The sequence below is a fragment of the Choloepus didactylus genome, chromosome 7 (assembly GCF_015220235.1).
Source record: "Choloepus didactylus isolate mChoDid1 chromosome 7, mChoDid1.pri, whole genome shotgun sequence".
Lineage (NCBI taxonomy): Eukaryota > Metazoa > Chordata > Mammalia > Pilosa > Megalonychidae > Choloepus > Choloepus didactylus.
Genome location: NC_051313.1, coordinates 40,963,893 through 40,980,453, shown reverse-complemented (window position 1 = coordinate 40,980,453; position 16,561 = coordinate 40,963,893). Strand labels below are relative to the sequence as shown.

The following is a 16,561-nucleotide window of genomic DNA, read 5'->3' as shown; positions in this document are numbered from 1 at the left end:
TGGAGATATGAAACAGGATCCACAATCCCAACAACTAACATGTGCAATTCTAGGATATAATACAAAATTACTCAAAGTATGATGGATCATGAAAACATGATGATTCTCAAGAGAAAGGATAACTATCAAATACCCATCTCAAGATGATCCAGATGTTAGAACTATCAAACAAGAACTTTAAAACAATTGAGCAAATAATAACTATGATCTATAAGGAAAAGAAAAATACAATCATAATGAATGAAAAGGTAGGAAATCTCAGGAGGGAAATAGAAAATATAAAAATGAACAACTTTGGCTTGCCCTCGGTACTTATGATATATATCTTTGTGAATATTCACTCAGGCACAGTCTCTAACAATTTTGTTTACTTGCTCCCCTGGTCCCTTACCCTGACTCTTCCTGGCTTTCCTCTTGTTTGGTTACCAAACACTTGAAAGAAGAGACCCAGGCACCAGAGAAGGAGTCAGTAAACAGGAAACTAGTGAAGACTCTGGAGAGAGGAGTAAGAGGAGAAGAGATGGGAGGTATGAGATATAAATCGATGTGAAGGGGTTGGCTTAGAGGACATTCCTTTTTTTTTTTTTTTTTTTGGATTTTTTTTTTTTTTATTAAATTCAGTTTTATTGAAATACATTCACACACCATACAATCATCCATGATATACAATCCACTGTCCACAGTATGATAACATAATTATGCGTTCATCACCACAATCTATCTCTGAACATTTTCCTTACATCAGAAAGAACCAGAACAAGAATAAAAAATAAAAGTGAAAAAAGAACACCCAAATCATCCCCCCATCCCACCCCATTTGTCCTTTAGTTTTTATCCCCATTCCTTAGAGGACATTCTTTAGGCACACTCTGAGGCTAAAATTCCACAAGATGGCAATGTTTTCCTGTGAAATTAATGAAAGTGGTCACATAAGGATGTTGAAGTGATTTCTAATGTTAAAAATTTTTTATTTGTTGCTAGAAAGTCAGACAGTCAGGCAAGGATTTTTTGCCAAGGGCAAGAAAACAAACCTGGGGGGGGGGGACAGGATCAGCAAGAAATTCCTTAATTAGTTTTAAAAAGGCAAGTCATGTAGCTGCATGTCTGCCCAAAGAGACAAATGAAGAGAAAGCCTCTGGATCTGTTCATGAAAGCAAGCTCCAGGGTGTAGCTGGAGTCATGATGGATTCAATTCAGGTGTAACATTAACTGATGATGACAATCACAGTAAGTGGTCTCAGAGAAGTTACATTCTATTTAGCATTTATTGTCTGAGGCAGTAGTAGCATGACATATTTTATACAATTTCCACCAAAAGAGCCAGGAAAAGTCAATACACACAGTTTTAAACTTTACTTAAGCAAAAATTTCAAGAGTTGTGTTCCAAAAGTTTGTTGGTATAAATTCTCTGTATAGGATACATAGTGGATTTTATAAAAGATTAAGTCCCAGGCAAGCTAGCTTACAAAATCCTATTTAACCTGTAAGATAGAATGCTGAATCTTTGAATGAAAAAATGAGAAACCATACCATTCTAATGTTAGTAAATGGAAAAATTATAAATCAAAACATTTAAAATTTATCTTGGAAACTAGTTTTTAAGAAAAAGCAGCCAAAGAAAGCAAAGAAAGGAAATTAAAGTATTATTAAATAGAGAAACTAAGTATTATCAATTTTTTCCACTTTACATTGAAAAAATCTAGGCTCAGAGAGGTTTGCATCTTGCTCAATGCTAGGCAACGGAAACAAACAATAACATATTGAGTGCCTACTATAAGTCAGCCCTATGCTAGGCACTGGGGATCCAGCAGTGAACAGTCAGTGAAGAACTGGAGTGGATACCAGTTTAGGTCAGCTTGACCCCAAAGTCTGGACTCTTTCCATAAGGTGTTGCTGAGATTTTGAAGGGGACCAAGGGGATTGCCAAGGGCTTAATGTAATGAACTGTACTTGATCTCCAGTTAGGATGTCTGTCTTCTTGATCCTAAACATTAGCATGACACCTTGAACCAAGGTTCAGAACATGTTTGTGCAGGGAATGAGCACTAGACTGAGGCCAGAGGCTTCTGTATGTTTTGTCTATTATGGCTGATTTGCCAGCATCTGAAACGGTGTCAGGCACATAGTGGGTGCTCAGTTAATGTTTGCTGACTGACGGATTGACTGAATGAATGAATGAAGGCCAAGGCAAATAATGAAGAGGTGGGTGCTTGTGCCTCAGATGGTGCCATCACTTCCTCAGTCTTATGCTCTTAGGTCTCCTTTTGGTTGTAAATATTTTGTTTGGACAAAGGCAGTGACAGGTTAGGCCCCTCTTCTGCAATGCTTTGTGCTCACAGGCACGGATGCATTGTTTCCGCGGTCCTTTGCATCCAAGTCCAACATAGCCACACCAGGGCCACAGGTTGGCACACTCGCAGCAACTCATATTTTCTGTTATCTCTTTTCTTTTCCTCCTTGCTTGGCTAAACTTTTTTATATAGATGGGAATAAGATTACATGACGGTTGGCCTTGAAAAGTTACAAAGGTGACTTACGAGAGAAAGAAATGGAGGAAGGCAGGCACTATCTTTTGTTTGTCTTGGTAGTGGAAGGTAACTTGTAAGCTGATTGCATAAACTTGAGCCTCAGGCCCTTTTTAGAACTCGCTTGTCCCATTAAACCTCCTCCTCAGCCTCTGTACCCTTGAGTTCCCTGGCTGTGGCATTTAGGCCATCTAGGTCAGCTAGGGTATAGTTTCTCTCTTAAACAATATCCATGATCTTCAAAGTTTATCCTTAAAAAAACCCAAAACAACAGATGGAGAGGAGCATCCTGCAACGTGTCTGACTCTCAGGACCCACAGGCCCTTTCCTCTTCCATTTTTTATCTTGAGATAATCTCCATTTTAGCTTTGGAGAGCTTCACAGGCTCTCCACCTGGTCCTGGCTCCCAAACTCCCAGCCCATCTCTCTGCAATGTTGGCTGGAAGTGTGGAAAGCAATGATAAAGATCCAAAAGGAGCACAGTTTAATGTAGCATTGCATTTTGTATTAGATTATTTGAAACACCATTAGTGGCTTTCTTTCCTTTAAAAAATGCTCATTTTTTGGATTATAAAAATAATAAAAGGTCATGGTAAAACAGTTATGGAATACCAAAAAGTATAAAGAAGAAAATCAAAATGATGTGTAATCTCACTACTCATACACAAATACTGTACATTTCCTTCAAGACTTTTTTCTATGCAGTCTTTACATATTGAGATATTATACATATACATACATCTATATGTGTGTGTTTGCATACCCTGCTTTTTTTAAAAAACAATTTTATTCACTTACCTCTCCTTTCTTTTTTCTCTCTCTCTCTGCTATAAGTTCAGTCCTTCTTTTAGCAATCATTTCATCCTGTTAACAAGAGACATTTACATTTTTAATGGATAAGGATAAGAATTACTTTTTATGTATTAATGTATTTTTTTCTCTTCAAATTGAAAACATTTGGGTGAAAGCATGGTGGTGTTTCCAGAATAGTATGTGATGGTTGTAATTACATGACTTACATTCTTGTGCCTCTGACCTCTTGATCAGCTATTTCCCTCCAGAGGGGTAAGCAGCACTTGGGATCAGTTACCCTTTCCACAAATATTAGAACTCCTTATTCAAATTAATTAATTAATTTATGTATTTATTTATTTATTTATTTATGGTGGAGAGGTAGATTTTGTACATAGAGAAATAAGGAAATACTTGGAGGAATTTGATGAAAATGTTGATCTTTTTATAATACTAAGAAAATAGAATAGCCTTTAAAAAAAAAAAAACTAAAAATACATATGTACAGATGGGGAAAGCAGTTGTACTTTGATATGTTCATGTCAAAGTGTATTGCTAGCAGTCCAGTCTTTGTAGGGTCCTCTGAATCCAGTGGCAATGGATCCTTTGACACATCCCCAGGTCTAGAGTGAAAACTAATCAGCACGCCTTGGGGTTTGGAGCTTATTGGCTCAGGACTCTTCAAATTGGAGTACCTTTAAATACTGGGAGATGAGAATGGTACCTGAAGACATCCTATATGAGCTCTTATCTAGCTCAGGAGTATCTTGGCGCTTTTTATCTGGTCAATATTGAGTACATATTCCTGAGAAGTTATACTTTGTAAGCATTCAAGAGATATCTGTAGATAGAATTATAAAACTGAATAGAATCAAATTCATTTGGTTGAAGAGTCCTCAATGAGATTCTGTAGCTCTTAAGAGGGTGAGAGTTTACAAAAATTCCTATTGTTTCCCTTTTTAAACTGTAGTTTTTACCAGAGGTCCTTTAATTTTGGGTTGTGAAAATACAATCTCCTTTGTGTTTTCATAATGTATAAAGACCACTGACTATACCACAAAGAAATGCAAAGTGTACAAAAAACACATATATATTCTGAGTCTACTTTGTCTCAGCTTCCTTAAATAAGTGGTGACCAGTGAAGTGTAATTATTTTATATCTGCTGGATTCCAGCATGCCTCGAGCACCTGAGGATACACTCTTTCCATTTCAGTTTAAAACATACCTGCAAGGCAGTCTATTATCCCACTCTATAGGTGAGTTAATAGAAATCCAGAGATTTATCTCACATAACATGCAGCTGGTATGAGGATGGTGCAAGAAACTCCCAGATGAGGAAATGGAAAAGCATAAGGTAAGTTGGGTGCTGCAGTAGTGAGTTTGTATTTGTTCAAACTGAGAAATAAAGTTAGAACAGGGATTTGGAAAAAGATTGGGAGGGCTTTAGACACCAGACTAAGGAGTTCAGACCTTACTGTGGGGTGATTTGATCACATCAGAGCTTTAGGAAAATCAGGCTGGAGACTGTGGGAAGGATGGCATGGAGGGCACAGAAATGAAGCTGGAAGAATGATTCAGAGGTCCCTCCAGCAGTGTTGGATGTGAGCTGAGAAGGATCTGAACCAGGTGGGGGCAGTGAGTGTGAAAAGGAAGGAGCAGATGTATGAGCTTATGAACTAGCTCCTGAAACTTGCTGCTTCCCCATTCCAGATCCCTAAAATTCTTGGTGGCATGTGATGTCTAGGAACATCATTGCTCTAGAGCTACTCTGTCCAAGGTGGTAGCCACCAGCCATTTGTGGCTATTTAAACTTAAATGCATTAAAATGAAATAAAATGGAAGAATCGGTATCTCGGTTGCACTAACCACATTCCAAGTTCTCAACAGCCGTATGTGTGGCTAATGTGTACCCTCTTCTTTCTTTTGTTCCATTCTTGTGTTTCCAGGACCTCTGGCAGACACTTTGGTCCATTTTCTTCGGAGAGATAAGGTAGTGGAAAAGGGAAGAATGTCATCAAGACCTGTGTGAAGCTGGGTGTCTTCCCAGATCTCTCCTTACTTCCATAGTTCTCCAATGGCTTGATTTTGTGTTGTAAAATCTGGGAAATTTGACCTTAGTGTGCTGGAGCCAAGGAATGGATGGCAACGCCCTGGGAGGGATTTCCTCTGGCTAACCCCAAAAGATGAAAAGAATCTGACTACTGTGTCTGAGCAATGAAAGAGAAGCTTCATGTTTTTAACACTTTGGCTGTCTGTAAATTAATGAGTACTGAGTTGTGAGAATGTATTAAATAATTTAAATCATAGTATCTCATAGTTGAAATTAACTGAGTAGCTCTCTGTCACATATTTTCGCCTATACTATCCCTGTCTAATGTCTACCCAGTCTATGCTTTATCTATTGACAAGGAGCTTGCCACCTTCAATCTTGGTTCTTTTTGAAAGGCTGACAAATAATGAAATATATCTCCCTGAAGCTTCCTTACCCACTGAAGTTCTTTCCCCTGTGGCCACATGGAATAACTACAAGCTCTCTTTAGTATGAAAACTCTTTACATATCTAAAATTGCTCTCATGTCTCAAATTGACTGTCCTATTTCCAGATTCAAAAGCCCGTGCTTTCCTCCCCAGCCCCAAATATATAGATTTGCTTTCTCAGGACATGTCATTTAAATGGAGTCATGCAATATATGCTCTTTTTATTTTGCCTGGCTTCTTTCACACAGCATAATGATTTTGATATTCATTCATGTTGTAGTGTTTACCAACAATTCTTTCCTTTTAATGCTGAGTAGTATTCCATTGTATGGATATACCACATTCTGTTAATCTATTCATAAGATGATGGGCATTTGGGTTGTTTCCACTTCTTGGCTATTATGAATAATGCTGCTATGAACATTCATGTACAAGTGTTTGCATGGACATACGTTTTCATTTCTCTTGGGTAGATTCCTAGGAGTAGAATTGCTGGGTTCCCTGTAATACTTTTGAGCATTTTATGGAATATTTCTCAGAATACAGATTAGAGAAGATATTCTGAGATAGCCTTGATGGATGGTGCCATTATTCCAGGATCTAGTGAAAAAAGTCACTGAAAATTTTATTTTTTGTATATCAAGTCCTGCCCACTTGTTAACTCTTCCACTTTGCTCCTGTTTCTGGTAGAGGGATATCTCTGCTCTACCACTGTCTTTTATTTTATTTGTCTTGGAGACAGAAGCATGAATTCTTTAACAATCACAAAGCCCTCAAATAATTCTTAACTCTTTAATTATAAAGTCTTAATAATTGATGAAAAATGCCCTTAATTGACTAAAGCAGAAAACCAGAAAACTATTTTTTGTCAAGACCACTTTATAATTTAAAATGGATGCTGAACAGATTTATTCCCATGCATTTTCACTGGATATATACCTTTATTTTTGTTTTCAAGTCTTTGATGAGTTTTTTCCTTTCTAATTTCTTCTTTTGTTTTAGTTTCCACTTTTCAATTTGAGAAGGAAGAAGGCGATCAGAAATATCTTGATCTTCAACTTGTAAAAAAACAGCAGCATCTGGGCAAAACCCATGCTCACAAAGAAACTGGGTCTCCTCAGGATATCGTGGAAAACCATCCAGTATAAAACCTGTGGAACTAGGTAGAAATTTTCATAGTTTGCTTAAAATATAATATTATAAATAGGGATTTTAAAATGAAAAATGTAAAGATAAATATCAACTCTATATAAGATGTACATGAATCATTAAAAAAGTTTACATAGTAGTATGTTTTATTTCTTTTACTATTTCTACTGGTGTATACATGGTGTGTCTTCTCCCAAAAATATTGAATTGGATTAAAATAATAATATTTCATATTTATTATATAAAATTGTAACCAACCAGCTTACAGAGAGTTACTATTAATTAGCAGCTTACTAAAAGCTGTGAAAAGAGCATAAGGAAGAGAAAATAAGTTCTCTACTTGGGAGGAATGTCATGTGTAATGAACATGTCACCCTTTATGTAAAGAGTACACTTGGCCTGACCACCTTTAATAGCTTTTCTTCGAATGATGCTTCCTTTCACGAGACAATTCCTACCCTCTTCCCTGGGTCTCCTTATAACCAATGGCAATTATTAATGTATGTATCATGGCTTATATATGAAAGAGGCTTGTATTCAAATGGGATTGCCAATCTTACCCAAGTACGATGGGACTTTAAGGATCATGAAAATAACTGCGATGTTAACACATTTTCATTAGGGAGTACAATGAAGCAATCAGACCTTGAGAACCTGGCTTTGTTTAGTCGAAGAGAGTCAGTATTGATCCCCATCTGAGTGAGGGTTTGTTTATCCTGCTTATCTAAAATTTGTTTCATAAAAATGTTAATATTTAAATCTATATTGCTTTCTTTCTATGAACAGAACTTTCCTGAGCATTTGGCAATTTCAGCCCTTAAATGGCATTCAAAAATGTTAATTTTCCTATCTTATTTGATGGGCCAATTTCCACTTATTGACCATAATATATGTGTGTTTTTCTTTAGAGACACTCTCTGTATAGTCTCTTCTGTAAAAGGCAATTCCATTCCTACCACGCTAGCTGTCACTTCTGAGTTTTCATTCTGAATTTTCAAAAAGCTGCTTAATTTATCCACCTGGATGCCCTCCAGGAATTCCATATGCAGCTTGTCAAAAATCAAATTCAGTGTTACCCTTCCAAAGTGCTCTTCCTTCCAGCTCATTAGTATTCAGGTGTCAAACTTCAGACATGTGGCTTTTCTTTTGACTCCCTCTTGCTCCTCTCCTATAATAGCTATGACCTGGCAGGTCCTTCTTTGTACCCACATTTCCATTTCTGCCATTATCAGTTTAGTTCACATGCCTTGGTTATAGCTCTCAAGGACTAATGCAATAGCTTTTAAAATGCTCCAAAATTTTCCTGATTATAAAAGCAACAGAACTCATTATAGAAAAACTGGAAATTAGAGAAAAATATGACAAAAGGCAAACTTATCTAGAATCCCAAATCTCAGAGGTTATTGACATTTGGGTTTGTTTCTTTTCAGTTTATTTTTCATATGTCCATCTCTCTATTGTATTATATAGAGTTTTGTACCTTCTTTTTACTTAATATTATAAAAATCTCTCTCATGCTATTATAAATTCATTATAATAAATTTTAATGGTTGCATAATTACTATTTTCTTTAGGTTTTTACAATTTTTCTTTTTTTTCACTCTTAATTCTTTAATCCATATGAGTTTTTTTTTTTAAATGTATAGCATGAAGTCAGGAGCTAACTTAATGAAGAACAATCCATGACTATGTAGCTGCAGGCAGCCTGCCTAGATTTCCTATACAACTACCAATCTAATTTAGAGAACAAGAAATTAAAAATAATAGAAGTTGATGACTAATAATCCTACTCAAGCACTCACTCTCTCAGGCCAGGGACTAAGTGAGGAAGTGCCCAAAGATGTAAGAAGAGCCCTGGAGCTGGGTTTCTCCTTGAGGGGATTTGCTAAGACAGTTGAGCATCAGTTTCTGGGGTCTTGCAGAGCTCAGAGGAAAAAGACAAGGGTCCACTCAAAGTGAGAATTCTAATAATAGAACCTTCAAAATTGGGAGCCAAAAAGGGTATACTACAGGTAAGAGTGACCTAGAAACACCACCTTCCCATTCCTAGGTTTTGGATGGAAGACACCATATTTTGGTGACAAGTGAAATGGGAAAATCTCTATTGACAATCTGTTTACTGGGTTGAATAGTGTCTCCCCAAATTCATGTCCACCCAGAACCACAGAATGTGACCTTATTTGGAAATAGGGTCTTTGCAGATGCAATTGAGTTAAGATGAGGTCATACTGGATTACAGTGGGCCACTCAGTTTGTGGTACTTTATTACGGCAGGTCTAAGAAACTAATACAGTTTATATATGAGCTCACAGTCCAAATTCACACAACCTGGGTTGCACAAAAAAATAGTCAAGCCAAAAATGTAGTTTAAAATGGGCCTAGATTGATAGTGCATCATCATGTTGACCAGAAGGTACTTCATCCTGGGCCTCAAAGAATTTATACCAAAAAATTTCCAAAGAAAATGAACAGCTCCCAGTGAAAAAAACATTAAACATAAGAGAAAATAAGGCACTATGAGTGAGAACCAGTAGGAACAACAGATAGTGGAATCAGACCCTCAAAAACTTTAGATATATATTGGAATTATCAGACACAGAGTATTTAAAATATGTTCCAAGAAATAACAGAGAAGTTGGAAAATATGAGTAAAGAGAAAGCAGATTTGGTGCAGAGGTTCTAGACATGAAATTTATAGTAATTGAAATTAAAAATACCATGGATGGTATTAACAGATTGAACACAGCAGTAGAGAGAATTTATGAATTGAAAGAGTGAGAGAATTATCCAGACAGGTACAGAGATTAAAATATGGAAAAAATTTAAGAGAAAGGTTAAAAGACATGTAAGTTCCACTCAAAGTTCTAGAAGGAGAGAAGAGAATTGGGTAAAGGCAATATTTGAAGAGACAAAGATTAAAAACTTTCTACAATCAACAAACACAGCAATCCACAGATTTAAGAACCCCAACAAATGCTCAGCAGGATAAATTAAAAGAAATCCACAGAAAGACACATCTTAATGACACTGCATACTACCAAAGATGAAAACAATATCTTCTCAGCAGCTGCCAGAAAAAAAAGGCAGCTACCTTTAGAGTTAGACCAACAGCTGGCTTTTCAACACCATAAATGTCATTTTCAGAAGAGAATGATATTTACTTACTGTGTGCCAGTTACTGCTGTACTGTATTTTATTTATCATTTATTTCATCCTTGCAACCATCCTATGGGATAGAAACTTTTATTCCATTTTGGAGATAAAGAAACTGATCACAGAGAATTTAAGTAACTGGCCTGAGGTCAAACAACTAGTAAACAGAAAATCTGAGATTCAGATACATGTAATCTGATTGGAATCCATGTTCTTTGCCACTATGCTACACAGCATTCAATGTGTTAAGAGAAAGAAACATCAACCTAAAATTCTATACTCTGTAAAAATATCTTTCAAAGGGGAGGATGAACTAAAGAAATTTTCAGTCAAATAAAAATTGAGGACTTTTCCATCAGCAGAACTTTACTAAAGGAAACACTACTTCAGGTGGAAGGAAAGCGATCTCAGTTGGAAAGTCTGAGATGCAAGAAGGAATGAACAGCAAAGAAGATATTAGGTATGTGGACATAATGGACACTGACTGTTTCATGGACTTAAAAATGAGATGGAATTAAAACATAACAATAGGACATTCGTTGGGAGGCAAGTGAACGGAAATGAAGTGTTCTCACGACCTTGGGTGGTTCAGCAGGAAGGGAAATGAACTGATAAACTTCAGACTTTGACAATAAGTATGAAAAGTCTAATCACTAAAAGAATAAAAATAGAATGAGAAAATTGCAAATTAATAGAGGAAATAAATGGGATAAGAACAAAGAATGTGAGAAAGGAGAAAAAGAGGGACAAAGAGAAAGCACATAATTAGATGATAAAAGTAAATTGAAATTTCTTTTTTCAGCACATGTTTATTGAGAACTTTCTTTGTAGAAGTCCAAACTCTAAATCTGAGAGTCAGTACTGCAGAGTAGGTGGGAGCAGGAGCTCACGAGGATAGTCTGCCAGTCACTGGCTACATGACCTTGGGGGAGTGAATTAATAACCTCCTTGTGCTTCCATTTCCTCATCAGTAAAATGGGGTTTAGAATAATACCTGTTTCACTGGATTGCTGTGAAAGTTAAACGGTTGACTTTACTTCAGAGTGCTATAAAAATAAAACCATTTTTTATTTGTGTAATGATAAGGAAAATATTGCGAAGCACTTTTTTAAGTAATTGTCCCAATGACCACACTTTTGTCCATTGCAGTTCCCTGCCCTTGATCCCTGAAAGGATAGAGTTTCTCAGCGGTCCACCAAAAAGCGCCTCCTTCCATCACAGTGGCCTTCTTTTACCCCCAGGTTTGTAGACAGCTGTGTTTATAGACAGTTTGATTTGTCCAATCTGATCCTGTTTTCTCTCTTCCTCAAAATTTCTGTGGGATTATGGAAGGGTGCAGAGGTAACAAAACTGTATGAACCAGAATTCTGATGCTAGCTACCACTTCAAAACTCAGCTACAGTACGGTATAAGCTGGTAACTTACAGATAGTCTCATGTAGACAAAATTGTGTATATATAAGAATAGCTTGTAATAGCAAAAACTAAAAATAACTCTGCCATCCATTGACAGGAGACTGGATAAATAAACTATTGTGGGTCTATTCAATGAAATATACAGCCATTAACAAGAATGTGAAAGCTGCATATGTACTGCTATGGAATGATCTTACTAGGCAAAAAAAAAAAGCAAGATACAGAAGAGTGTGAGGCAAAGGTGACTATATACATGCACTCTGTATATGTTTAGAATATCTGTAGAAAGATTTGGTAGTAACTCGTAACATTGCTGCTGAAAAGTGGAACTTGGAAGTTGGAGGACGTGGTATAGCGAGAGAAACATTTCATTACATACTTCTCAGAAAGTTTTGAGCTGAAATCACATGTAAATATTTACTGTTCAGAAATAAAATTGTAGCTCTCAACCCTGGCTGTTCGCCATATCCCCTGTGGTCCCCGATATATCCTGTGAGTGAGCCCCGATATATCTATGAGCCTCTGCTGTTCCTAGGATGGGTTTTTCCCTAGAGCAGGGAGCACATCTAAAGACTTCTGCTTGGCCCAGAACTTAATCTTGGTATCACCAAAATTTTAGGAGAATAACAAGGCAAAGTTTCTGGCTAAGGAATAAAGGTAAAGTTTTGAACTCTGGTGACCTGGAGATTCTTAAATTGAATCACAATTGTTTCTGGCATGCATTAGAGGGATAAACACTATGGGTAGCCATTAAGTGGCTTTAATTGTGACTGTTCAAAGGCAACAGGGGAAAGGAGTCCAGCACATTATTAGGGAATGTGGTTTTACAACAGGAGTTCTCAACCACGACTACACATTAGAATACCTTGGGGTGATACCAATGCCTGTGTCCCAGCCTCACATCCCCAGGAAGTCTGATTCAGTTGCTTGGGAGTGGAGTTTAGACACTGGTATTTACTAAAAGTTCCTAGATATTTTTAATGTGTAGCCCAAGTGAGAATCAGTAGTTTACATGAAAGTAAAGGAACTAAGAGGAGAAAATTCTTCAATTTATGTTCATTAAATTTTCAACTTTTAAGAAGAAAGCAAATGAGGAACCTAAGATGGTGGCTAGGTGAGACAGGGCAAAAAAACACTCCATGAAAAATACTAGATAAAAACCAGAAAGTGACCCAGAATACCACTGCCAGCGATGCACCAGCCAGACAAGGTCTGCTAAATCCACAGGGAATGTGCATTTGGTGAAACCAGGAGCCTGCATTCTGAAACAAGTGAGTGAGTTGGCTGAAAGTCCCGCAGCTGTGCTGCGGTGTGGGGAAACGGTGGGCTGGCATTTGGAGACGGACTAGTTCTTTAAAAAAAAAGCCTGGGAGTGGCTGCAGATACGATGGGGAGAGCCGTGCAGTGAAGCACGGCAGGAGAGGGCTGGGCTAATGCCTCGGTGTCTGGCGTGGAGGATACCCCTTCCCACACCCACTGCTGATTGTCTTGAGACCAGAGGAGCAGAGGGGAGCCAAAAGGAGGAAAAAAAACGCATTCCTTGCAGCCATCTCCCCAGCAGGTGGGGGACGCTCCTGCCCGGGGCCGGACCCACAGCCCAGAGCTCCAAGAAACTCAGAGTGATGGGGAATCTTTCCCGCAGCACTACACACAAGCCACAATATCGGCCGTGGACAGTGGCCTTTAATACACCCAAGGCTGATTGTCCCAGAGCTGGGAGAGCGGAGCTGTGCAAAAAGGGGGAAGTCAACGTGTCCCATTCAACCATCTTCGAAGCAGGTTGGGAGCGCCCCTGCACAGCCCAGCAACCCAGGGCTTCCCTGGCCGGCCAGTGCGCACTAGTGACATGGCGCAGCCCTCCCTCAGCAGAGGTCCTGGAAGAGCACAGCTGGGAAGGGGGAACCGCTTGGAAATCCCAGGGATCCTACGCGAATACCAAGGACTTGTGGGTCAGCGGCAGAAACAATCGGTGGAAAGACTGAAATGAAGGCTTAGGCTCCTGCAACAGCCTTAAATCTCTGGGAACACCTGGGAGGTTTGATTATTAAAGCTGCCCTGCCTGCCTAACTACCCAGACACACGCCCCTCATTCCGGGCGGACAGCACCAGCAACACACCCAAACTTGGTGCACCAATTGGATACCACAAGAATCAGATCCCCACATACCACAAAGACAAAGTGGGGGAGAACTGACTTGAGGGGAATAGGTGCCTCATGGACACCATCTGCCGGTTAGTTCAAGAAAGTGTATGCCACCAAGCTGCATGTCTGTCAAATTAGGGATCAAGTAAAGCAAATGCCAAGAGGCCAAAAACAAAAGAAAATCTTAAAGTATATGATAAAACCAGACAATATGGAGAACCCAAACCAAAACACCCAAATCAAAAGATCAGAAGACACACAGTACTTGGCACAATTAATCAAAGAATTAGAGACAGGCAACAAGAGCATGGCTCAAGATATAAAGGACATAAAGAAGACCCTAGAAGAGCATAAAGAAGAAATTGCAAGACTAAATAAAAAATAGAAGATCTTATGGAAATAAAAGAAACTGTTGGTCAAATTAAAAAGACTCTGGATACTCATAATACAAGACTAGAGGAAGTTGAACAACAACTCAACCTCCTTGAGGACCACAGAACAGAAAATGAAAGAATAAAAGAAAGAATGGGGAAAAAAAATCGAAAAAATCAAAATGGATCTCAGGGATATGATAGATAAAATAAAATGTCCAAATTTAAGATTCATTGGTGTCCCAGAAGGGGAAGAGAAGGGTAAAGGTCTATAAAGAGTATTCAAAGAAATTGTTGGGGAAAACTTCCCAAACTTTCTACACAATATACACAAAGAATAAATGCCCAGTGAACTCCAAATAGAATAAATCCAAATAAACCCACTCCAAGACATATTCTGATCAGACTGTCAAATACTGAAGACAAGGAGCAAGTTCTGAAAGCAGCAAGAGGAAAGCAATTCACCACATACAAAGGAAACAACATAAGACTAAGTTGTGACTACTCAGCGGCCACCATGGAGGCGAGAAGGCAGTGGCATGACATATTTAAAACTCTGAGAGAGAAAAATTTCCAACCAAGAATACTTTATCCAGCAAAACTCTCCTTCAAATTTGAGGGAGAGCTTAAATTTTTCACAGACAAACAAATGCTGAGAGATTTTGCTAATAAAAGACCTGCCCTACTTCAGATACTAAAGGGAGCCCTACTGACAGAGAAAAAAGCTGAGGGACTTCACCACCAGTAGATCCGTCCTATAAGAAATGCTAAAGGGAGCTGAGCAGGCTGAAAGGAAGAGACACTAAACAACTGACTGAAACTACATGACAAAATAAAGGGTACCACTAAAGATCACATGGTAAATATAAATACCAATACTACTGTATTTTTGATTTGTAACTCCACTATTTACTTCCTACAGGATCTAAAATACATAAACTGTAATGATAAATCAGTGGTTTTGGACTCAACATAAAATATGTAATTTTTGACAAGAACTACATAAAAGTGGGGGAATGAGGGAGTATAGGAACATAGTTTATGTGTCATATTGAAGTTAAGTTGGTATCAAAGAAAAACAAGATTGTTATAGATTTAAGATGTTAAATTTAAGCCCCACGGGAAACACAAAGAAAGTATCAGAGAATATGACCATAGAGATGAAAGTAGAGTAGGGGTTCCGAGAAGTGGGGGAAGGGACAATGGGGAGTTAAGAAATGAGTGTAGGGTTTCTGTTTGGGGTGAAGGGAAACTTCTAGAGAGGGATGGTGGGAAGGTGATAGCATTGCAACATTCTAAATGTGATTAATCCCACTAATGGAATGCTAGGGAGGGGGTGGAATGGGAAGATTTAGGCTGTATATATGTTTCCACCATTGAAAAAAAAAAAAAGGCAGTCTAAATAGATGACAATTAAATGCCAAGGATGATCCTGGATGGGATCTGAGGATGGAGGAGAGGAGGCTCAAAGGGACACAGATGGAACATAAGGAAGAAAAAAAAAAAAAAAAGGAAATATAGAATGTAAGCTTTGTATCAAGGTTGAATTTCTTGAACTTCTTACCTGCGTTTAATGGGATTGCATAAAACAATGTTCTTGTTCATGGGAAATGTATATGTGAATTATATTGTTTTTTCAAGGCTGTGTGCAGCTTGCTCTCATATGTTCAGAAGACAGAGCAATAGATGATGGATGATAGGGAGGGAGAGAGGGAGGGAGGGAGGGAAAGAAAGAAAGAAATTGTGGTGTGACAGGATGTTAAAGGTGGTGGATTAGGGTATCAGGGGAGGGGGGTTGGGGTATGCTGGAGTTCTATGTATGGGGTTTGTACTGTTTTTGCAACTGTTCCTGTAAGTTTGAATTAATCTCAAAATAAAATTTCTTATAAAAAAAAGAAGAAGAAAGCAAATAAAAATCAGTAAATGTAAAATCTTATATAAATTAAGATACCATATTGGTTCCTTAAGCCACCACTCAGAAAGAATTACTTCAAGAATTTCTGGAGGCAAAGGCTCATTGTTTGTGAGATTTGATTTGATTGTTTCTTCTTCTTCTGTAAGTTGTACTTCTGGATGCTAAAAAAAAAAAAAAATGAGAAAACAAAGATAAAAAACCCTCTATCTTAATAAATGATACTATATTGTATAGTGGATTAAGAAGGGACCTGCTGTTTTTCTCAGGTAATTTTTTCTAGTGTGGTTTGTATTTAAAATTTTTAAAATTTGGGCTCTTTTTTAAATCAATATTTAACATGGTTACAAATATTAAAATATATCTACTATAATTAAGAGGAGTTACTAGTGAGTAGCATGACTGATTTTCATACATGGCTTCTGGGCATCTCTCATCACTTTTTGCTAAAACCTTGTTCAATCTATGTCACATATCCATAAAGTTTACTGATTTTTGTAGTCAATCTTAAAATTTTACAGTATTTTCTCTCTAACCTAAATCCTGTTTATAGGATGGGCCAGCCAGGCAGCCATTTGGAATACAATCTGTAAGGGGATTAAAACATCACAGGAATAAATGG

The 16,561-nt window shown here is 37.8% G+C and overlaps 1 protein-coding gene across 2 annotated transcripts in view; it reads right to left on the bottom strand.

The window, feature by feature from the left end:
- AK9 (adenylate kinase 9) overlaps positions 1 to 16,561 on the bottom strand; it is a 207,911-nt gene that overhangs the window by 53,502 nt on the left and 137,848 nt on the right. For both annotated transcript variants that reach the window (XM_037842266.1, XM_037842267.1), the window contains 3 exons: positions 15,979 to 16,103; positions 6,736 to 6,955; positions 3,324 to 3,389 (listed from right to left, as the gene is read on the bottom strand). In XM_037842266.1, coding sequence (XP_037698194.1) covers positions 3,324 to 3,389; positions 6,736 to 6,955; positions 15,979 to 16,103 — 411 coding nt within the window. The remainder of the gene's footprint in view (positions 1 to 3,323; positions 3,390 to 6,735; positions 6,956 to 15,978; positions 16,104 to 16,561) is intronic.